Below are 23920 nucleotides of genomic sequence, written 5' to 3' on the forward strand. Positions count from 1 at the left end.
TCCCTATTTATAGATGATATGAGGCTATACAATTAGAGATCCCTAAAGTTCTAGTGGTAAAACTTCTAGATATGATAAATTCAGCAATATAGAAGGAAACAGAGTCAACTCGCACCAACCAAAAGCTTTTCTATACACCAACAACAAACACACAGGAAAGCTACTGGACCTATTCACAATAGCATCACATAATAACATAACCACATAATAAAATAAAGTATCTATGAATAACCTAACTAAGGAACTGAAGGACTTCAATAGTTAAAACTTGAGCTCTCTGAAGGAAAAGATAAAGACACTAGAAAGTGGAAAGACATAAAATTTCACCTCATGATTAGTAAAACTATCGTTGTGAAAAATGACCTTTCTACCAAAGGCTATTTGCAGATTCAAAGCAATGCTAATCAAAATACCCTTATCATTCTCCTTCCCCCCCAAAAAAATGGAAAGCGCTGTCCTAAAATTCCTCTGGAACCACAAAATATCCCAGATAACCAAAACAATCTTCAGTAAAAAAGACAATGCTTAAAGGATTACCATTCCAGACCTCAAAATATGGCATAGCACCACAAAGAGAGACGTGTAGACCAACGGAACAGAACGTAAAACCCAAACGTGAGCTCTTGTAACTTCAGCCACTGCGTATTTGACACCGGTGGGAAGGAAATACACTGAAGAAAAGAAGGCATCTTCACCTAATGGTGCGGGGGGGGACGGGCTGTCCACACGCAGAACAATGAAACAAAGAAAGCATCTTCACCTAATGGTGCAGGGAAAGTTCGCTGTCCACACGCAGAACAATGAGGCCAGACCCTTACCTATCACCTGACGCAAAAAACTACCCCAAACACATCACAGACCTTAGTCTGAGCCCTGAGACACGCCAACTGCTGGAAGAAAGTGCCCTGTCTGGCACAGATGGAGGAGAGGACTTCCCGAATAGGCTGAGTACGACTCCATCCAACCAGGAATTAGAGCAACAACTGACAAGTGGAACTCCCTAAAACTAAAAAGTTTCCGCACCACTAAGGAAAAGAAAAAAGAAGCCTGGAAAAGAGGAGACCCAAGAATGGGAGAGAATTGTTGGCAGCTGGACATCCGGCAGAGGGCTGGATTCTAGAATGTACAAAAGTCTTTTAGAAGGGGAGATGGAAGAGAATGGGCCTGGGATACATGCAAGTAACATTATACAGACTGCGCGGGCTGGATTTAGAAGTAAGTATGTGTACATACGTCATGCAATGACAAGTGATGAGGAAAAGGCCGCGAGTTTGAAAGAGAGCAAGGAGAATTATACGGAAGGGTTTGAAGGGAGGAAAGGGAAGGGGAGATTTATGTGTTTACGATCTTAAAAATTAAAAAGAAAGCATGTGCTAGACCACCGGGGCTTCTCATCTGGCCTGGATGGAGATGTTTATAGAGTTATCTAGAATTCACAGAGGCTTGTGATAACCAAAGGACAAACGGTTTCAAACAGCCTTGGCTAAAGCCTGCACCCCAGGAGGCAGGGCAATCAGCTGTGGTAGCCATGTTTTCTCAAGGCTTTCAAGGAATGTTCCAGAGAGTTCCTGCTGGCAAGGGTTTGGGTATTTGACTGGCTATTCCTTTTTTTGTTTAAGGAATACTGGTAGCGAGGAGAGCCCCACTGTGCCAAGCAGGTAATCAGATTTTCCTCCCCTCACCATCCCTGTTTACTTGTAGAAAGTGAACATCAGAAATGTGAACTTTCCTTCCCATAAGATCTATCCTGATTACAGTTTTCCCTCCCTCCACTCCCAGCTCCTCCCCACTTGCCCTCGGATCTGTATCCCACACCTTTTCTGTATCTCATTAGAAAACAAACAGGCTTTTAAGGGGTAACAAGACAATTGATATAATATATAAAACAAAAACCAACACATCAGAATAGGGTAAAACAAACAAAGAAGAGAGCACAAGAAAAGATGCTTGGAGAAAGCTGAGTTTTCATTTGCCAGTGGGTACCAGCTGGGGGTGGGGGCTTGTGTCTGCTGCTTCTTTCAGTCTGGTGCAGACCCTTGCACGCCCCGTGCATGCCATCTCAGTCTCTGGGAGCTCACGGCACAGCATCACAGGCCTAGTGAACCCAGTTGTCACAATGTCATTGCTGTGGTTTGACATCCAGCTTTTCAAGATGGCCGAACAAACTGGGATCACTGGGAGTGGAGGCTGGGTGCCCTCGGCTGGCAAAGCAGGAGCTGTGCTGACTGGAGCCATCGCAAAGGCTGGCAGGCTAACATAAACTCCTCCATCAACAAGCAGCAACGCGCTGATGGCTTCATCATCACACGCAGGACGCGGCCTCAGTTCTTATCTTCCCTGTGGAATGGCAATACAGCCCACTGATTCCACCAGGACATGTTCATCAATTCAGAGGGGCGGTTCCTGTCCAGAACACCAAAGCCAATCTGTAAATACCTTTCCCCAGCAAATTTATATCAGAATGAGACAGCACTGCTCCCGCAAAAATTAATGTGTCCAACAGATGTTTTTGACTTTTGACTAGCCTGTTTTGAATATATATATTACCTGTAAACGTCTATATACTGGAGACATCCTTTTATTTCTACTCGTTAAATCTTGATCGAGTAAGTAATTAACCATTCTAAATGACAGAGGCGCAGAAATACTGTCCCCCGGCTGTGGAATAACATCGGCTTCTGGTGGCATACAATAAGTTAACTGCTGGCACGTTCTAAAAAGCAACGCTGGCCGTGTCAAAGGGCCGTGGCTGGCCAACGCACCAGGGTGGGGTCTGCAGCTTTCCGGTTGACCCTATCCAGTCGCTTCGCCTATATCTCTGTGTCTTTCTCTGCAGGGTGAGAGCGCTTATCGCTCGCTACGTGGGGCTGTGAGGGTTGTTGAGGGAGCTAGTAAGGGCAAGGCACCTCTGGAGCCACGGCCGCCATTGGGTGTTGCACACACTGTTGCATTCTGGTGTTTTGTTTCATTTTTTTTCTAGATGTATGTGTGCAGTATGTGTGACCGTATGCGGGGATGTGCACAACGCCCTGTGTGTGTGCGCACATGTGTACACGTGTATGCACTTGTGGAGGCCAAAGGACAGCAGCAGATACCCTGCTCTGCCTTGTTCCCTTGAGACGGGATCTTTCACTAACCCGGAACTAGACTGGCAGTCAGTCCCTTCTGCCTGGGACCCCCACAGCACTCGGGTTGCAGGTGTGCACAGCTGTTGGTGTAAACACTGGGATTTACAGTCCTCATGCCTCCCAAGTGGGCTCTCTTACTGATGCTGAGGAGTGAGAACACAGGAAAGGGGCTGGAGAGACGGCTCAGCGGTTAAGAGCACCGGCCGATCTTCCAGAGGACCCAGGTTCAATTCCCAGCACCCACATGGCAGCTCACAACTGTGTGTGACTCCAGTTCAATGGTATCTGACACCCTCACAGAGGGTGTATACAAGCAAAACACCAGTGCACATTAAATAAATAAATATTACAGAAAAAGAAAACACCCCTCCAGGCGTAGGCCTGGTTGTCAGGGACAGCATCACCCAAGTGCCCACCCCTCTTCTAATGTGACTTCAGGGAAAGCAGGGCCTCAGCTTTTCCAAGGATTGGCATGTGTCACCATCTTCATTGCCTTCTGACATGGATGGCTGAGTCAAAGCACGGCACACAGCTTCTCTCAGGAATGCCCAGTGCTTCCTTGGCCTGTCCTGATAGGGGATGTCCCTCTGTATATACGTTTCTCCTATTGGTTGATGAAATAAACAGTGATCGTCCAGCAGAGGCAGGAAGACAGGAGAATTCTGGGGAGAGAGGAAAGGCCGCCAGGGGACACCATGTGGGGACTGGGAAGATAAGTATTCTATGGTAAGATAAGGCCATGTAGAAATGCATAGATTAATAGCTATGGGTTAGCAATTAAGAGAGAGCCGGCCAGTAAGAAGCCCTATGTCTCTGTGTGCTTATTTGGGGCTGAAGGGCTGCAGGACCTGGCAGGACGGTAACTTCCGCCTACACTGTCCTCTGGGGCCTTGAGAGGTCGTCAGGACAAGGTGCTCAGTGGAAGCCCCAGAGGGGGAGAGAACATGCAGACCACACCAGCATGGAGTCCCGCCCACAGCTACGACGACGGCGGCCTTGTTCCTCTTCCGGCTCTCTCTACCTTTCCCAGATCTTTGCCCTCGTCTCCTCTTCACCTCGTCTCCTCATCCTGTTACCTTGTCTGGCACACTGCGTCTCTCTCCCGCTGCTACCTTGGCCGTTTGCTTCTGTTTAGTCACGAGTTTAGCAGCTAGTCAACTATTACAACTAAATTTGTAGTCACAACAGGTATGTTTACAAGGTCAAACACATTTTTAGAAAGACAGGTCGTCTTCGAACACTTCAGAGTCTACAGGATATGGCATTGAAGATGTCTTGATAACATAAAAAAAAAGACATGTCTTTCCTTAATGTCAACATAGTGTCTTTGTTTCATAGTGTCAACATAGTGTCTTTCCTTCTAGGTGAAGGAAATGGTCGTTGAAGATGGACCTTTAAGACACGGGAGAGAAAGGCTGAGGGAGACAGTAGATTCATCTAAGGGTCCTGGGGTACATCTATCCGGAGATTCCCACATCATGAGCCAGTGCCCCCAGGGGTAGCTCTCCCAGAATGCTGAGAGGCAGCTTCGCAAGGACTTCTGAGGCTCGCTTCCTCCATGTGGACAGCCACCCCTGTTCCTCAGAGGGAAATTTAGAAGGATAAAAAGTTAGAAGGACTCCCTGATAGGCAGAGGAGCCACGGCTAAGTAATGAAGATGATAAATTTCCAAGATGGATGGCTTCTTCCTCACCTTTCTGACCTGAGACAGGTACCTGGCAACTTAAAGCAAAGGCCTATGGGTATTTTCTCCTGTCTGCGAGGCCCCTGCTCAACAAGCTCAAAGCTGGATCAGAACGTGTTCACGTGGCAGTTATATGCCCATCAGCCATCCTGTCTTCAAACTCATTCACCAAGACTGACCTTCAACTAGGTTCCATTCCCAGGACAAAGAAAGAGGACATCCCTGACTTACAACCAGCCATTAGGTCCATCCCCACGCATATCAAAGAATGTGTCTCTAAGAGGCAACTCCAGGGGACAGCACAGGGTCACAGCCACCTTTAAGTCTGCTGTGTTCTTATCAGAAAAAGCATAATCCCTCCAGGTGGGCAAGATGACCCAAGTAACAGCTATTAGAAAAGAACAACACAGATGTATTTCAGAAATATTACTGCCTTTGCTTTGCAAATCTCTCATGTGCCAAGTGACCAGACTTGAAGTCTCTTGTCTATTTAAATTATCCAAAATATAACGTGGGGCCAGGACCTAAAAACGACTTAATGATGACAGCTCATGTAAAATGCATAAGCCTAAACTGTATGTAAGTTTGTCAGATCTTCTGTCTGAGGCCACTCTTCCCTGGGCATTAGCCCCATCTGGACAAGTGCTGATAAAGAGCCTTCCTTTCATCTCCAGTGTACAGAGTGACTTCTCACAGGGAAGCCATGGTATTTCCATAGCACCTTCTCCCAGACACCCAGCAAGTAACGTAGCACTAATGGTACTGCACCTATGTCGAGTGATTTACAGGCCACTGCAAATATAAGGCCAAATAGAAGTCTTTTCTTTGAGCCAGAGAGGAAAGCGGGCTCCTGTCACAAAGAACTCTTGCTTCAAAATACAATAGAAATTTTATAAAGGAAAAAAAAGTGGGGGATTTTACAAGCATAGTCCCCTTCCAAGAAAGGAGGAGCCCTTTGTCCTCTCAGGCAGAATATGATTGAGAGAAAGTGGGGTCTGTTATGGAGTCAGAGACCATCAAGCACGGAGAAGGTATGGGGTTAGGGCAGCTGACTTCCGGCCCATTTCACTATGTGCCTGTTTGTGTAGTTCAACTAGAAAACTCACACACTGAAAACATGTTTGGGGATGAGCTCTCTGTAGCTAGGTTGAGGGATTAAAGTCAGCATTGAATCTGGGAAAAGCCCCTCAATCTCTGAAATGTTTTTTGACTTTGGCAGTTGGCTGTATGAATATGTCTTAAACCTGATAACTGGGAAACTCAGGAATCCACTCAAAAGAAACAAAGAAAGACCTTATCAAGACCCAGGGCTCATCTACCCAAAAGGTCACACCCTAAAGTGACTGGTAACCCATCAAGTTGTGCCAGGACAAGGGGTGATGGGAAAATCAGCAGTATAAACATCAAACTATCGTTTTCTTTCTTCCATTTCCCAAGTTTATAGCCAAGCCTAAGAAACAGAATTTCCTGGAGTGAACTCCACTTCCTATGTGAACTCTGCTTCCCTGCAACTCAAGAGAAGCTGAAGGCACACTGAACCACCTCCTTGACTTGTGCTGACCTATGACCTTTGTACAATTATAAAATTTATGGGCCTCCCCCATATCACAGAGGCTACATCACCCATGACTCAACTGTAAAATAAGTAAAATTAATATTTTAAAATTAATCTAGGCCTTTCTATGAATATTATAGCCTGCTTGTCAGTTACAATGACGGGTCTTCTGACTCCCTGAGAATGAGACTAGAGTGAATTTATGTCTCAATGGTTAATAATCCCCTGACTCTTGGACATGTACATAGGTTATCATTATCTCTGTAACGCTTCAATATAGATTACTTTAACTGATCACCTAACTGACCACATTTGTATTACTGAAATAAACTTAATTGTGTGTGCAACGATTTGTGAATGAGAACTCCTGGAAGGAAGCTGTGTGTGCAGAGACGGGATGACTTAGAATTCCAGCACTGTGGGGAGGTTGGAATGTCGCAGGTCCAGCGGCTAGTTCAAGCCTCAGAGCGGCTACTCCTTGCCCGTCTCTATGTCAGAACCAATGTCCTGTGACTAATAGGAATCTTCTGGAATCTATTAACTTAGAAGACCACTAGTTCCCATTCACCCCAAAGCTCAGAGACCATCTTGGACCTGAAGAAAAGCTTTTCCCTATCTCCCTTTACTGTCAATGTATATTTTTTGTCTTAATAATTTCCTTTGTCCTGTAAAACTATAAAACTTCATGAAACTGTTTCCACATCAGAACATGAGATTTGGGGTAACCTATATCTGTGTTCCCAGACCATGATCACTATAAACTATCTCTTATTCACTTCAAGAAACTATGGTTTCTGCATTGACATATTTCATCTGGGAAATTTACAACAATATTCATCACTTGTGTTTTATACAACATCATTCATGCCTTGTGTGGTTTTTTTTCTTTTTGATTGGCTTACGTCTGAGTTAAACGTCAATATGGAGGAGGGTTCTGTTCCTTAATGTTCTACAGGTCAGGGAGTTTGAATGTTTGGTGAAATTATCCCAAGAAACCTACCCTATGAGTATCTTTTACAACTTTCCTTTTGCCAAGGATGCATTTTGTGCTTTAATTACTTTGCCTGAGAGATCCGTCAAACAAAAATGCCTCTGATCTGCAAGGCCCCCCTTGCCCAAGGACAGTTCCTGAAATGCTGGAAGCTCTTGTTTATGGGAGATAACAAGCCATGTGTTTTCAGTCCCCTAAGCAAGTTTGTTTGACCCATCAGCACCAGATGTTCTTGATCACATGTGGGCAGGGGTTTCACAGGCAGGAAATACATAAAGATGTATGCTTGCCCCTGATTGGACATGACGGGAACTGCAATGGATTATGGGTTTTCCTTCTTAATCCCTTGCCAAACTTTATTTGGGGACCATTTCCTGGGAACATGGGAATGGACCTGACCAGAGTCCATCCACCTGGCCAGTATTTAATTAAAACTTGCTTCAAATTTGACTTTAAACTGTGAAATTTGACTTTAAGCTGTAGTAGTGGTCTTATTTGTGACCCATGGTATTAACAATATGTCTCCTGTTTTTAATAGCATCAATTTGGGCAGCTAAGTTTTTAAATATACTTTCAGGGCACCCAATGAAGTATGCCCATAGTTATTTAAATTTCCTCGGTGCCCAGTTATCCCCCACCCCCATTTATAAGTTCATATATCTATTTTCTGTAACCTTCTTTTCTGTAAGGTAGTGGTCTATTTTGTTATCTTTAAAATAGAGATATTAATTATTAATTGTTAACACTGTGTTTATTAGGACTCCCACAACAAAGTATCTCATGTAAGCTACGTGAAGCAGAAATCCTTTCCGTCGCAGTGCTGTGGGCTGGAAATCTGAGCGTGGCCTCAACTCTGTCTACTTCCAATCCATGAGGATCACTGCAATGTGTTAACAGCAGTGCATTTCTTTCCCTCGGTAACGTTCGATTAAATGCCTTTAGATCCTTTCTGATGGTTATCTTCGCGCTCTCCACTTCTGAATATCACTAGTTCTTTGGCACTTGTATCTTTTACTTCGTGGGCTGTTCCTGTTTATACTTTTCGTTTGTGTGAAAGTCTCGGGGCTTGAATCCACATCCCAGGCAAGTGCTATACTGGTAAACTACACCTCCAGCTCTCTGTGCCTTATATTTGCAGCCGGGATTTGGCTCAGTTTCCCAGGCCGCCCCTGAACTTGCTATCCCCTGGCCTAGACTCCAGAGTCACTGGGATTACAGGCTGGCACCACCAGAGGCTCAGATGGCTTTGTTGACCTTTCGTAAGTCTTTTCTCCCCGTCACTAAGGCAACACATTATATCTTAGCCAGAGGGAGAGAGAAATGAGTCCACGAGGAAGCGTCAAAAAGCGCTTTCCTGCTGGCCTCGTTTCTTGTCCTTTCACTGCACAGTGCAGGCTACCCTGGGATTCACCATCCTCCTGCCTTAGCCTCCCAGGCAATGGGATTGCCGGTGTTTAGCTTACCCCCAAGTGTTTCTCACACTCATTAACCAAGCGTTCTACCAGTCCAGCCAAGGTCCCCAATTAAACAAAGAAATGTACACCAAGCCCAAGTGATGCCTGTATCATGTCTGTACCTTCCCTCAAGTTCAGGGACATTGGTGAATTCTGAGAGGCCAAGCCTTGGGCAAGGAGGGTCTCCACTCTGAGGCTAGCCTTCACCATATGGACTTTGTCTCTAACAATCAGAGGGAGAGGGAGAGTGCATGGCATCTACCTCTCAACAGCTAGGCCCAGGAACCTCATGGAGGGTATTAGAGTCAGAGTCGAGCCCAGCAAGGCCCCACCCTACCTCGGTAGCACTCGGGGACGACCACATGGCTAGCTTTAAACTGAACCTTTGTCCTTAGGGAGTGGCACTAGCTTTTGGACGTGCTGTGCTGTTTGTGGTGGAACACTTGGCCTGGTAAACGTGTTTGGGTGGCGGCCATCAAATGTGAAGCGTGGTGGGAACCACGTGGAGTGCCTGGCAGTCGCCCTTTGTCCTGAGAGGGGAGCCAGCACCCTCATCCCTTCTCCCCGGGCAGCTCTGAAGGGTACGGAAGGGAGAGCGGAGCCGGCCTTCAGCATGGGACAACCCTCCTGTCTCTCACCTCTGCAGTTTCTCTGCAGCTCTGAAAATTTTCTTTTGTGCAAAAACAAAAAGAGGAAGAGGGCTTTCATGTGCCAAGGATTTTACTTATCACATATGAAAGGGTACCGTCTCCACCAGATTTTAAAATGTCTTTAAAATGGGTATCAAAGACTCCAAGGCCAATTAATCTAAATTGCTTTAACACTTCGAGGAGAATAAAAGGTACCTTCTAAAGTCTGCAAATGAGAGTAACCTACAAAATTACAGATTAAATGCTGTGTTGGGGAAGGGGCCATCTCAGGTTCTCACTTGAAACAGCATCTCAGGGAAGAGTTGTTACGTCTATATTTTTAAATCGTGTTTTGAAATAGACCAGGAAAAGACAGTTGGTACTGAGTGAGCCCCAACACAATGGAATGGGGGCGGGGGGACTACTTCAGCTAAAACTAGTTGACATGAAATTTCATTCAGCAAACTTTCCCAAGGAAGGATCAACTCCATAAAGAGGCTTTTTTTTTTAAACAATCCGTGCTGAAATCCATACGTGCAAATCTAAATTTCCAAATCATTTCCTCCCACTAGGGGAAAAACACAATTTTCAGGGTTCAGAGGTCAAATCTTGCCACAAGATGTCTTTGTTAGATCCGCACTGACGGAGGCGGCGTGGAAATGAAAACTAAACCTACCTCAACAAAAGCAGATTTTCCCCTTAACCAGAGCGTAGAAGGACGCCAGTTTCGCCTCGGGAGTGGAGACTGTGCATGTGTGGCTCCAGGGGCGGAGAAGGAACTCTGGGGATGGGGAGTCCATCTGCAGTCGGTCCTGGTCCCCTGGCCCCGGGCCCCGCAGTCTCAGAGGGGTAGGTGGCAATGGAGGCCCAGACACATGTTTCCTATCAGAAGCTTGGGGGAGGGGGCGGAGTCTCACGGCCCACAGGTGTTTTCAGTCAACTGTCCCACCTGAAGAGTTTCTCAACCCACCTGGAGCTATTAGGTTGTTAACCCTCAGGCTTGCTTCCCATTTAAATTTAGCCCCCGAAGTTCAGATAGTAAAAAACGGAATGTCAAGTCCTGTAATGCTTGATTTTGCCTCCCCAGCGAGGATAGGAAAGCCGTGGGAATAGAGTCCTTTAGACTTTATCCCCGCCTACCTCTAAAGAACTGAGAAAGCTGACCAGGAAAAGTGAGAATCTGATTAATCCAATCCTTAACCCCTGGCAGGCAGCTCCTGAAGACATGAGTCCCGAACCAAAGCTTCCCACGAGACCCTCCCCAGCTGACTCTCATCCCCGGCCTCCAGGCTGTGATCCTGCTAGAAAACCAGGCTTTCTCCGGCAGTAGTCCTCTTAGATCCCCTTCCTGAGTTATCAATATGACAAAAGCAGTAGAGTACTAGAGTAGATAATCAACTGTGGGAGAAAATGGCACACCATGTTGGAACTGAGGTGATCATTTAGGACGTTTGCTTTAATGCCTGTAGTTCCTTTCTGATAGTCGTCTTTCTGCTCTAGACTTCTGAGACCTCTCAGTGCTGGAACCCCATCTGGCTTTGTCCTTTGTGAGTCCATGCGTGTGTCAGCCCTGCTGTGTCTAGAAGGCCTGGGTGACTTCCATTCCCTCTGGCTCTCACACACTTCCCGCATAGCTCCCTGAGCCCTGAGGGGAGGGGCTTGATGGAGAGGTCACATTTAGGACTGAGTGCCCCAAGGTCCTCAGTCTCTGCACACTGTCTAGCTGTGGGGTTCGGTATCTATTCCCATCGACTGCAGGAGGAATGTGTCTCTGATGATGGCTGGGCAAGGCACTGGTCTATGAGAATAGCAAAATGTTATTAAGAATCATTACATCGCTGTATGTCTTTAGCAGAACCCCACCTTTGTTTTGTTGGCTCTGTTTTTTGAGACAGGGTTTCTCTGTATTGTCCTGGAACTCGCTGTGTAGAACAAACTGGCCTCGAACTCACAGAGATCCGCCTGCCTCTGACTCCCGAGTGCTAGGATTAAAGGCGTGTGGCACCAACGCCCAGCCAGAACCACCTTTAAGAGGGTCAACATCTGAACTTAGAGCGTTTAGCCTAGAACAACAGAAAGCCTGTGAAGCAAGCAAGTTGGTGTGGCCCCTACTGCTCACTCCAGTTCTCCAGTCCTATGACTATTTCTGCCTCTTGCCTTCATCCGTGAGTTTCCCATTGTCTTCACGTGGGTGGTTCATTAGGTGTCAGTACAGCTTGGGTACATACAAGATTGGGAGGGCACAGTGCACTTTTAGCAAGAAATCAACTTTCCCATCGAAGATTCTCCTTTGTCTCACTGACCTGGGCTGGATCATGTGGCCATTCCCAGCTACAGAAAGTACCTGAGACAGTAAGTACTGGAATTTTCTGCTTCCACCGAGTAAAGATGCATAGAGAAATGGAAAAACAAATTGCCAAAGTCTTGGGTTACCATGGTTTCTGCCAGAACAATAAACCAGGATGTTCAAAGTGGAATTTAAATATAAGAGTGAAGTGCAGAAATTCTCTCTCTGAGGGTGAAGTTGGCTGAAGGCCCTAAAGGGCAGTGGGTTTCAGGGAGACTGTGTGTGTGTGTGTGTGGGGACTTCAGTCTTTCCCTCAGGGTCCAAGAAATCCAATGTCATTTTGTGTTAATCCTCCTGTGTAACGAGCATTCTTCCCACCAGCCTGGTCCCAGAGCCACATCAACCCCAAATAACACACAGAGACTCTACATAGTTACAATGCTGTTGGCCAATGTCCAGGGCTTCTCATTGGCTAGCTCTGTCTTAAGTATTAACCCATAACTACTAACATATATATATTTCTATACAGTCTTATCTTACCGAGGATGCCAGCCTCCTTCGTCCTCTCTTCCTGGGATCACATGGTGACTCCTACTCTTTACTACATTTCCCAGAATCCTCCTCAACTCCTAGTCCCACCTATCTTGCTTCCCTATTGGTCAACAGTTCTTTATTTATCAACCAATAAGACAAACATATACACAGAAGGTATTTGACCTGAATGGCAATACATACCCGCCTGATGTCTTCATGGCTCTGGGCCAGAAGGATCCTACTATCAAATCCCATTGGTCTTTCTTCTGTTGGGACTTCTTAAATAAACAGGTAGAATTTTGGCATTGTTTGGTCAGATGGGTACCATGTGTGGACAGAGTTGCAGCTACTCCATGGAGTGTCGTTGCATACATTGTTGGGTTTGGCTCTGGTTTCCTTTCTCAACCCCCATTTACCGTGGGTCTCCAAACCAAAACTTTCTTGACTTGATATAGTTAGACTTGAATTTTCATGCTTAGGATGGGACAGATGTCACCTGATCTCCCAAATGCGACAGACTGATTTTGATAAATGGCCACCCAACACCTCTATACAAAGCATAGACGTTAATTAGTTTAAGATGTGGGATTCAGTGACTTTGTGATCTGCACATCCTTGCCTTTTTATGTCACTCTGTTCTGTGATGCATGAACATAACTCTTTGGCAAAGAAGAATTTATACAAGTACCTCCAAATAGCTATCAACCACAAATCCTACAATATGTAAAACATAGGGAAGACAGTAAGACAGTGAAACTATTTCTATAAGGCAAAGTCCTTTCATTAAAAAGCCACTAAAAAGAAAGTCACTGCTCCAAATGTGTTCTTTGCACTGAAGTTTGTTTCTTCAGGAAACCCACACCCACAAACGTTCTGTCAACTTGTGACTCAGTCAACTAAGGGAGCTCAAAGTTCACTGTTTATTAGTTTGTTCAAATGTCTTTTGGTTGAAAGCCACTTCCTATAAAGAAATAGTTTTGCATACAGTGACCCAGACAACAAGCCTATGGCCAGATCTTTCTCCCATTAAGTTTTATGGTCTTGTTTTACTTTTAGACTGTCCATGAACGGGCTTTTTTTTTTTCAGCTTGGATTTCTATTTCAAGCTCCAGACTGCTCAAGGGCACTGCTATGTTTGATGTTAAGGAAGTTTCTGGAGAGCTATCTTCTCCCATATTCTTTAGATACGGTGTCATCTGTGGAGAATGGGAGGGAACTCAGACAAAGCAAACTCAAAGTGGACTGAAGTCAAGCGTGTTGTTGAAACACTGCTCCCTTGGACTTGGTCGAGAGTTTCAAAGAGACGTCAGCATCTACAAGGAAAATGCCTTTTAAAAAAATAATTGTTTAGATAAATTTTTGCTACTTTACTAAAAGGTAAATCTTTGCTAATTTATACATTAAGGAAGCTTAATCCCCAAAGTTATTGTGAGGCCATGGGGAGGTGTGGTGGTGGTTTGAAAGAAAATGCCCCCGTAGGGAGTGGCACTATTAGAAGGGGTGGCCCTGTTGGAGGAAGTGTGACCCTGTTGGAGAAGATGTGTCACTGTGGAGGCTGGCTTTGAGCCAGACACAGTGAGGCACTCAGTTCTCTTCTGTTTGTCTGTGGATCAAGATATAGAACTCTCAGCCCCCTTCTCTAGCACCATGTCTACACACACCACCCACAATAATGGACTAAACCATTGTAAGCCAGCCCCAATTAAATGTTTTCTTTGTGAGAATTGCTATGGTCGTGGTGTCTCTTCAGAGCAATAGAAACTCTAACTAAGACAGGAGACAACTAATTGGAAGACGCCATGGTGATGAGGATCCTTGATGATGTTAGTGGTGTTATAAGATGGGGAAGACCCCTGATCTGTAGGCAGAGTTCTCCCGCCTTGGCAGCTACTTCCAAATTGCCACACAGAGGCCTATGTTAATTTGACATGCTTGGCCAATAGCTCAGGCTTGCTACTAGCTGACTGTTTCGTCTAAACTACCCCGTGTTTCTTAGCTATGCTTTGCCACATGGCTCATGGCTTGTTATCTCATTTTCTGTACATCCTGCTGGCTGGCATCTTTCTGACTCCTGCCCTTCTTCATCCCAGTATCCTCAGTTTGATCATCCCTCGTAACTTAATCCTGCCTTGCTATAGGCCAATCAGCTTCTATATCAGCCAATGAGAGTAATACATATTCACAGTGTACAGAAGGGTTAACCCGCAGCGCTGATCTAGCCCACTGACCCTGTGTCCCTGTGAGATGCACTCTACCATGTTTGGATGAGGTGCAAAACCCTCACCAGATGGTGTGCTATTGGACTTCCCAGCCTCAAAGTAAACTTCCATTCTTTACAAATTGCCCAGTCTTTACAGTTACAGTCTTGGTTATTTTGTTACAGTTACAGTTACAGTCTTGGTTATTTTGTTACAGTTACAGTTACAGTCTTGGTTATTTTGTTACAGTTACAGTTACAGTCTTGGTTATTTTGTTACAGTTACAGGAAATGGGACTGTGCAGGAAAAGCTAAAGAGAGTACTGCTGAAGAGCTATCACTTTTGGAGATCGCTGTGAGCAGCACAGCCCTTCACTCATAAACATATCCATAGAGCAACAAACCAGAACCCTGGGATGGTGGCTGTAGCTCAGCTGGTACAATGTTTGCCTAGTGTCCTTAATCCCTGGTTCAATGCCCAGCACTGCATCAAATGCATGTGTAGGTGCATACCTATAATCTCAGCACTCAGGAGGCAGAGGCAGAGAGATCGGAAGTTCAGTCGTCTTCAGCATAGCCGTGTTTGAGGCCAACCTTAGCAAAAGAAACCTCATCTCAAACTAATATGACACAAACCAAATATAATCCCACAGTTCCTTATATCTCTTTAACCCACCGGTGGCAGACATGTGGACCCTCTTTGTGATCTCCAAAACATAAGGCTTGAGGGCTGGAGCAGGGGGGTTGCCACGCTCACTGTCATTTCTGTTTTTGAGGGGTCTTTAACACCAGGAACAAGTCTGGCTATTGAGGTCCTCGCCCCCACGGCCATCATTTAGACCCGATGGCTGTGACTTCTCTATCTTTCTAATGGTTAATGTAAGAAAAGCAGATTCTCTTCATCGTTCTCCCAAAGCCAGCACCCTACCCCTTTGCCGTGTCCTTTCTGTCAGGCTCAAAGCAGAGACCAGCATAAGCCTTGGCGTGATGGCTGCTCTTTCAGTAAAAGGCCAGCCCAAGCCATAGACTACATCTGAGAGGAGGTAGGAGATGCTAACATTCGGAGCCTGTGTTAGCTAGGAAATCTAGCGCTAGAGAGAAACAAGCAACTAGATAATAAACACATACAGCCAGAAGTTTAAATGGGGACATTACAATGGTGTCCTCCTAAATCTTGTGCATGGTCCATAAAGAAAGTGCTGAGGGAGCTTAGTCTAGGGCTACTGGTAGAACTGAACAGTTACTGAAGAGTGACAACATCTGACCAGCAGAGAAGTGGCACTAAACTAAGTCCCCTCTCCTCACTGAAGCTTGTCCTCCTGGCTATGGCATCATTGCGCGCGCGCGCACACATGTACACGCACATGCACACACACACACACACACACATACTTTACAAGGTTACTAGAGGGTCATGTGACACCTGAACTGTAAAACACACAGGTAAGAAGGGGGCTACCGGGAGCAGTGCGGGTAGGCTTGACAACAGTAGCCTATGAGCAGAGTTAAGTTCAGACGTTGACCTGGATCAGATGAGAGCTGCTCTAGGACCAGTTTCAACTGCCCCAGGAATGTGGGAGAGAGCTGAGAAAGGTTTATGGCCATGAATATCCCATGGCATGGGGAGAGCTCCAGGAACAGGCATGGGGAAAACTAACCGGCCTTCGGATGCCTGAATCCCACGAGCTGTTCTCCCGTGGTGTCATGGCTACACAGTGAACGGAGGAAGCAGGAAGACAGCAACCATGCCAGGCTAGCTCCTACCACATTAGCAAATATTCCAAAAATCAACAGTTCTCAAAGCCGGAGAGGAAGGCGGGTACCCTGATCTACCAGCTAGAGTTTCAACTTTTCAAACTTTCTGCAAAGCAGCTTGGCAACAGATAACAAAAGCCTGAGAAATATTAAAAACCATTTAGCTCAGTAATTACTATAATTAACACTTGTAGGACTTGCTCCAAAAGCAGTGAGATGAATATAAAGATCTTTGAATATATAGGAAGAAGATTTTAAGTGGTCTATTGCCTAACATTAGCACACACACACACACACACACACACACACAAAGTTTATTAGCGGCTACTACTTAGGTATTTATAGGAAGTAAAATTGTGCTGACAGAGTCCCTTTAAAGCCTAACATAATGTCAGCTGGACCTGGCTCTGAGAGAAGAAGAGGAGAGAGAAAATGAGAGAGAGGTGGGACAGTGAGAAATGAGGACAAAGAAGAATGGGCAGAGAGAACGAGCATAGCGGGAATAGCAGGGTTATAAGAACGAGTAGCTGCAGGGAGGAAAGCCCCTGAGCTGGAGAAGTTTAGAGTAGAAGAGAAGACCTGAGAAGAGCCAGCCAGAGTGCCAGCATGGACTCTGAAATGTGTAGCAGGTACTTGTGATACTGAAGGAGCCTGGGGGCCAGTGGGTGCTTTGGTATGCTAACAGGCACCACAGACAGCTGCTTACCCTTCTGCCAGTGATAAGGGAATGGGACTCTGGTCCAAGATACCTAGAGTGGAGCCTGAGTCTGCATCCTCAGCATGCTGGTAGATGGTAGAGATGCTGCTGGATGGTAGAGTCCACCCAGGGCCACGATTTACTGGGTCCCACACCTGGACAGTCCTGTTGGGTAGGCTGTGAGTCGATTGTTGGCTGTGTTCAGCCTCTCGGGCGATGTTGGTGATGATGATCTACAGACCTCACATTCCAAGAGCCTGGAACTTCTGCTGGACCTCACAGCCAGAGTTAACACTACACCTTGCGGCCACTCAGGACCGCTGCCCAACTGTGCACTCCAGGTGTTTGTTTAACCTGCCTTTAAGAAAACAAGGTAACAGTCAGCCTTCCCCACCTTGGATTTCCCATGCAGTCAGCTTTTACAACCTAAGCTAACGCATGGCTGTAATCTTAAATTATGTGCTCCTCCCTGCCCCTGACCCCAGTGCATGTATGTCATCTGCTGAAAATAGCAAACACACCGTAAAAGTTGAAGGCGGCCATTTATGGATATTGGTTGATAAACAATGGTGCCCGTTGTCTGGGTCAGGTGGAATCAGTTGGCGTCGATGACTTAGTCCCCAGCAAAACTCTGTCAAAGATGCCTGTAAAGCGTCCCATTCCTCCCGTGTGTGATACCTTCCCGTGCTGCTCAATAAACACAGAGCAGAAGCCTGGTGTTAGGGACAGGCACACACTGATGGAAGACACAGGTGCAGGGACAGAGTCACAAGAAGCCTCTTCTTCAGACAGACACAGATTCAGGCTCACACAGCAGACCCAGGATGGAAGACAGGGCGGGGAGCAGGAAGTGGAGAATTCAAGTCTGCTCCCTCTCTTGGTTAAAGACCCCAAGGGGAGGTGCTTTTCTTTCTTTCCCTACTGTGACACCTGTGCATTCCTGGCGGTTCAGAATTAACCACGAATGCGCATAACCCAAGCAATGCTGGTATTGCTAGCACCCTGTTCCTCAGAAGGTAGTTAAAGGACCAGCAGGCGTCATCTGGAGGCTTGCCAGACGTGCAGACGACCAGACCCCACCTACGGAATCAGCACTGTGATGGGATACTTGGGTGGCGTTGTGCATGATGCTGCTGCGTGCAATACTTTAATCTAGAAGATACTCCCAACATGCCTACCCAGCCTTTCCAGAAAATCCTTCATCCAAAACAATCAGGTACCTGCCCCTCCCAGCCCTTGGACATTGAACCAACAAACTCTTTCTTCCTGTCCAGTTACTTACTTCCTCCTCCTCCTATGACACTTGCCTCACTGTTCAGGTCATGATCAGGTAGCTGGTTACCTGCTCACAAGAGACAACTTTGCTGTCTGCTCACTGCCTGGAGCAGCGCTGGCCATGTCCTGTAGGGGAGAAACGACCCTGTCGTCATGGAGCAAACCTGGGATTCTTACATCAATTCATTAAATCAGAACTCCTTGCCCAGACAAGTGGAAGTGACCGATGGAAACTATTTTTCAGGTGAGAAAGAGAGAGAGAGACAGAGACACAGAGACACAGAGAGGGGAGAGATGGTGGGAGAGAGGGAGGGAGGGGGAAGAGAGAGAGAAGTCTGGAATCAGGAGGAGCATAAGCTGGCAAATTCCAAAGATGAAGGCTTCCTTATCAGGCCTGGTTGCAAGACATCAGGAATGAGAGTGGGCGTGGGAGTCGTGTTCTATCCAGATAATGTCGAGAGATGCTAGGACTAGGGTTAGGAGAATCAAGTATTATTCTACAAGAATCACCTGCCTTGGGGGAAAAAACTGCACTTATTTCTTCTTAACAAACCATAAAGGGGAAAAAAACTCTTTCCCAAGAAGGTAGAGTATTGGAAAAGAGCGAGAAAATGTTCTGTTTATGGAAGACATATATTTACTTGCTAAAGCATTTTCCTTAGCCCTGGGCAGAATGAAATATACAGCCTAGCAATGCTCCTTGCTATGGGTTGTCATATTTCTGCTGTTTGAAGGGTTGTTTTATTTATTTTTTTAACCTGACAGAAGGTTGGGAAAGGAGGGAGAAATTCACCAGTATTGCCTAGGAAGGGGGAAAAATGTTATTTTTGAGCAGTGAATATTTTTCACTCTGCTGAGAAATTACCGCAATTTGACACGTGAAATCTAAGGCATAGATAAGTGTGAGCTTGAAAAATTGTCTTTTGTTGGCTTGGTGATAACCAAAAAAAAAAAAAAAAAAAAAAACAAAAGCACGTCAACGCTCTCCACGGTTTCCCGTGGTTAGCAAGCACTCTGCCTCTGCATCAGAGAGCCATCTAGCACTGCCTCTGCATTGTCAGAACAGGGAAAATGGGGCTTGCTGCTGGAAATGGCAGGGGTGGCCATGCTGCCCACTGGGCAAGACAAATCATAATGGCTACTTCCGGGGGGGGGGGGATGACTTGGAACATTTTTCACTTTAAAGTGAATCACATATTCTGATGGAGTGAAGAGTCCGCCTCCATCACCCAGCAGTCTTTTCCTCTGTATTCATTAAGAGGCCTCCATTAATCTTCCCCCGTCATATTTAACAAATTTTACTTAAGTGTTCACACATTTTACTTAAAGCTCTCATTTACCTGGAGAAATGTGAACCTCTGGATGTAACTTCAACCTCTAAGAGTTGTTCGTTTTTTTTTTTTTCCTTTCCCTTTTCTCGTGGCCAATACTGTCTTCAGGGTCACTAGACAACCTGTCGTTCTCCAAAGGGGATATCATAACGGTGGTTGACCTCAAGCCAGTCCACGTTAGAGCCGAAGTGAAGGATGGTGAGCGGGTTTTGGGCGTGGTCAACATTCCTCTTGAATACAAAGGTATGGCGAGCAAAACGTTTCCTTCTTGATCTTGAGAATGCTGGTAGAACACAGGTATAGGAGCGAGGAGAGCCCATGAAATAAGCAGCCCACGGTCTGAGTTATCTACAGCGGGGTCAGTTAGGAAACACCAAGAGAGGAGAAGCAGGAGGACGAGCAGGGTCATGCAGATGCTGGTGGAGAAGGAGGAAGACAGGGCATGCAGGGGAGGAGGCCAGGACTTAAAGGACAAACGAGCAGAAAGTAGTTCTGCATGGGCATCAGAGCTCAGAGTGCAGGTGCAGGATTCCACTGGCACTTTGGGGACACCACAGGACCACCACAGGCCCTTGATGGGTAACCTCTGGCCTTGAAATCAAGGGAGGATCCACAGAAGGAAGGTGCTGAGTTTTGAGCAAATTAACCAAAGGGCACGCTTGATGGCTTCTTTATCAATGAAACATTAGAATGCTGGACAGAGGACTCAGTGGTTAAGAACACCGGCTGCTCTTCGGGCAGCGGTTTAGTTCCCAGTACTCCCAATGTAGTTCACAACCGTCTGTAACTCCGGTCCCCAGGGGTTCCATGCCCTCCCCTGTAGTCCTTGGATACCACACAGCACATGGTGTGTAGGCATGCATGAAGGCAATACACCCATACACATAAAATAATGAAGACAATAAATCATTTAAAAATACCTATCTGAAACAATGTAAGCGTGTTTAAACCAACAGTACTGTAGAGATGTGAAGAAAACTAGTGGCAACGAGATGCTGTCGGTGACTTTTCCCAGTGACTTCTCCATTCTAGTCACGGTTCCAGAAGCGCCCATCTCTGCATATGAACACACACTTCCCATCTCTCCCAGAACACAAGTGAAGACTTTAAAACACGGCTTCCCAGGGAGCCTCTTTACCGTGGCTTGTGTAGGGGGCTGCAGGAATCCGCCACACGGCTCAGCCCACGGCGGTTGGCGGCCGGCTCCATCTCTCTGGCAGTTGTCTGGGGATGTGTCTCTGTGCCATGGCTGGCATGAGAGACTAGGAAACCCCGTGTGGCTCCATTTCTCTTTGCTAAGAGCTTCTTAAAGCTTTTTGAGGTCTTATGTGGATGGATCTGTGCCAGATGTCTCTCACCTGCCAATTCCCGAATAACCACTCTGAGGCTTAAGATTAATTACAAACTGCTTGGCTTCTTATTAACTAGCTCTGCAACTTAAATTAACCCATTTCTATTATTGCACATTTTACCATGAAGCTTGTTGGCTTGTTACCTCACCTCTTGCTTCCCCGGCAGCTGCTTGCGTCTCCCCAACTCCATTTTCTTTCTCCCCGTCTCTCTGCTCAGATTTCCCACCTGACTCTATCCTGCCCTGCCATAGGCCAAAACAGCTTCTATATTAACCAATGGCGATAAAACATTCACAGCACGCAGAGGGGTGTCCCGTATCAAATTCCCTGGAAAAGAAGGAATGAAAAATATTGGTTTTGCTATTTTGGGTTCTGAGGAAACTTTTCTGGGACAAGGACTAACTTAGAAGGAAGGAATCTTCTGGAATGTTCCCCGGAAACCTCATCCCCTGGCACTGCCCACTGATGCAGCCCAAGCTGTCAGTCTACTCTGACATGCAAGGCAGAATCCTTGTCTTTCTCTTCTCCATGAACCCAGCTGAGGCCCAGAACGTTCTCATTTAACGCTGTAATTCTCTTAGCTTAAGTGTGGGGCTTGGGTGGGGGTGTGCAGTACCTCCCTCAGCTCTGGGAACCAGAACCTCTGAAGACAGGCTTTGTGGGCGAGCGGCATGGGCGAGCGGCGTGGGTGAGCTGTGTGGACGAGCGGCATGGGCGAGCGGCGTGGGCGAGCGGCATCAGGCAGGTGTTAGGGTCCCCTAGCAACAAGTCTGCTGGGAACCCATGCACCTGCTTGCCCTCTCCACCACTGCTGTGTCCTGTGGCCTGGCCTCCCGGGGAAGCAGGGACAGAAACTGTCCTAACACACATGACTCTATATGGGGAGCCAGAAGACACGCCTCCTGGCTCAGGCATGTGGACTATGTCCTTGCCACTAAGATTCGAAGACCTGCTGCTGCTGCCGCCAAAAGGGAGGTGGAACCCTCTGGGGTGTACAGGGCTTGTCCGCAGGGTGGCTCTCCCTGCAGGCTCAGTATGAGGTTGGCAAGAACAAGAAGAAGGGGAGGAGGAAGCCCCAGGATGGCCAGAAAGCCAGAAGAGCAGGTCCCTCAACCGAGGAGGCTGCCCTGGGGCTCTCCCAGTGGCCTGTGAGGGGCCCAGCTGGCTTAGTTGCTTCCATTTACGCCTTCCCGCTTGCTGGCAGGTGGGGGACCTGCCTGACCTTTCAAGGTCACTGCCTAGCATTGTGGACTGCTTAGCCAGCTCATCAAGCCACTGATGGGCACCAAGTGCTCTAAAATTGCCTGGGGCGGTGTTCCTAGTACCACTCAGGATGCTCGTCCAGCCCAGCGGAAACAGCTCCAAGAAGCAGAGCTTGAGGGTGAAGCGGTAATGCTGACGCTTTGACCGGGGCCTGTTTCAGATTTCAGCCAAAAAGATGGAAAAGGGCTGAGACCTCAGAGGGCAGCCTTGGAGAAAGCCGGGCAGGGCTGGACTCCTGGGGAGTTACTTCCTTCTCTCCTGGCTGCCTTTCCTGATTAGCATTCTACCACGCCTCTCTGTTAAGGGTGGCCCAGAGGGTCAGATTAATCAAAGCGGAGGACATTCCTCTTTAAATTGCAATTACCGGCATTATTTGTGTTTTGATGTTCATCAATCACCATTCACCACCCTCACTATTTTTATAGCATTTTGGGTGAATGGAACAAACAAATTGTTCAAGGCCTTACAGGGTCAGCAGCCCTGTGCTGCAAGGCAGTCCATTTCCCAGGCCCAGATCTCAGCTTCTTAAAGCCCAGTACCAGAGATCTCTGTCCAGTTCCAAAAGCTGGAAGTACAGTCTCTTGGGGATATAGTCACTGCCTCCCGAAGGAGAAACCAAACTCAGCCAGAGTCTACACTTACCTGCAAGGTTCTACCTTGCCCTCAGACCAGGATTCCGGCTGACTGAGACCCCTCTGAAGCTGCCTTCATCTTCTTTCTCTGTCGAAATGATACGTTTAAGAGTCCTTTCTCCACCCTTTGCAAATCAGGTGTCAGACCTAACAGTGTGGCTGGGCGGTTAGCAGATGCTCCGTGTGTTGAGCTGAACCCAGGAGTTCGTAGGAATCAATTACTGAGTCCATGAACACCAAGCCCAGTCGTCACCTACCCATGTGATGGCCTAGTTTTCTTCCAACTAAGAAAACGGATGATCCGCTGGAAACTGAATGAGTGGTAGGATCGACAGCAGCCTCGTGAAGTAATCTATTGCTTATCCATCCACACGGGCCCTCCTATTCTGGTCACTTCAACAACTAAGTCTCAGATTCAGTTTGTTAACTTTACAGATAAAAAGAATTTTTTCCCTTCAACCCTCAAATCTTATTTGACTGTCAAAGCCCCTGCCAGGATTCATAGCCGAGCAAAATACATTTTCTGCTTACTCCCTGAGCATGTCGTGCTGTCCTGGTAAGCCCAGAGAAGAGCTTCCTGGAGACTGCCAAGGATCTGAGGCCGACACCAGTGTGCATTTCCCTCTCAGAACAAAGCCGGGGAAACAGGCATGGGACAAACACACTCACCACCCGAGTTAGCCCTACTTTAAAATGCCACAGCTCACAGAACAGCGTCGTCCAAAGCCTCGGGAACCTAGCGCAGCTCCCATCGAAACCACAAGCAATTCTGCCCTGATTGCTCTAACCTAGATGGCCGTGCATTCCGTACCGGGAGAAACTAATGAGATGGGGAGCTTTCTGGGATGGGAACCTGCTGGCCCACTGCCTAATGCACCGTGCCTGGGACCTCTGGGAGCCCACCTCCTGGATTGCCGACGTGCCTTGATGCGGCAGATCACGTTCACGTGTCTGTCGGTGGCGATGGGGTGTAAGTGGACCGTGAAATGGAACAGCAGGTGAAGGGAGAGCCTGCAGGGAGGCAGCCAAATGTTCCTCCTCCCAACACAGGAGACATCAGCATCACGGCCACCGGAATAGCATTTTTCTGCCTGGAGTGCGCATCAGGAGCCCAGTCATGGAACCAAGATGGGGAGGCCACGGGTGGGCACTCAGA

At 47.0% G+C, this 23920-nt stretch overlaps 1 protein-coding gene and 2 long non-coding RNA genes across 6 annotated transcripts in view; 1 reads left to right on the top strand and 2 right to left on the bottom strand.

Moving 5' to 3' along the window:
- Positions 1–1847: 1847 nt before the first annotated feature.
- Positions 1848–10305, bottom strand: LOC110343215. Its single transcript, XR_002385415.1, has 2 exons — positions 10118–10305; positions 1848–2403 (listed from the first exon to the last, which is right to left on the bottom strand). It is a non-coding gene; the product is annotated as an uncharacterized LOC110343215 (long non-coding RNA).
- Positions 10306–14607: 4302 nt separating this feature from the next.
- LOC121142711 lies at positions 14608–22879 on the bottom strand. 4 transcript variants are annotated; one of them, XR_005879752.1, is made up of 5 exons: positions 22775–22879; positions 20438–21196; positions 19527–19800; positions 18194–18312; positions 14608–17269 (listed from the first exon to the last, which is right to left on the bottom strand). It is a non-coding gene; the product is annotated as an uncharacterized LOC121142711 (long non-coding RNA). The 4 variants fall into 4 exon arrangements; XR_005879751.1 differs by adding an exon at positions 17433–17598 and having other exon boundaries at positions 14608–17265; positions 19527–21196; XR_005879750.1 differs by adding an exon at positions 17433–17598 and having other exon boundaries at positions 19527–21196.
- Positions 18300–23920, top strand: part of LOC101824203 (protein THEMIS3-like) — a 39562-nt gene continuing 33941 nt past the window's right edge. Inside the window, exons 1-2 of the mRNA XM_040752907.1 lie at positions 18300–18430; positions 19626–19760. Coding sequence (XP_040608841.1) covers positions 18340–18430; positions 19626–19760 — 226 coding nt within the window. The 5' untranslated portion in view covers positions 18300–18339. The remainder of the gene's footprint in view (positions 18431–19625; positions 19761–23920) is intronic.

Source organism: Mesocricetus auratus, unplaced genomic scaffold (assembly GCF_017639785.1).
Source record: "Mesocricetus auratus isolate SY011 unplaced genomic scaffold, BCM_Maur_2.0 Super-Scaffold_100010, whole genome shotgun sequence".
In the NCBI taxonomy this organism is placed as follows: domain Eukaryota; kingdom Metazoa; phylum Chordata; class Mammalia; order Rodentia; family Cricetidae; genus Mesocricetus; species Mesocricetus auratus.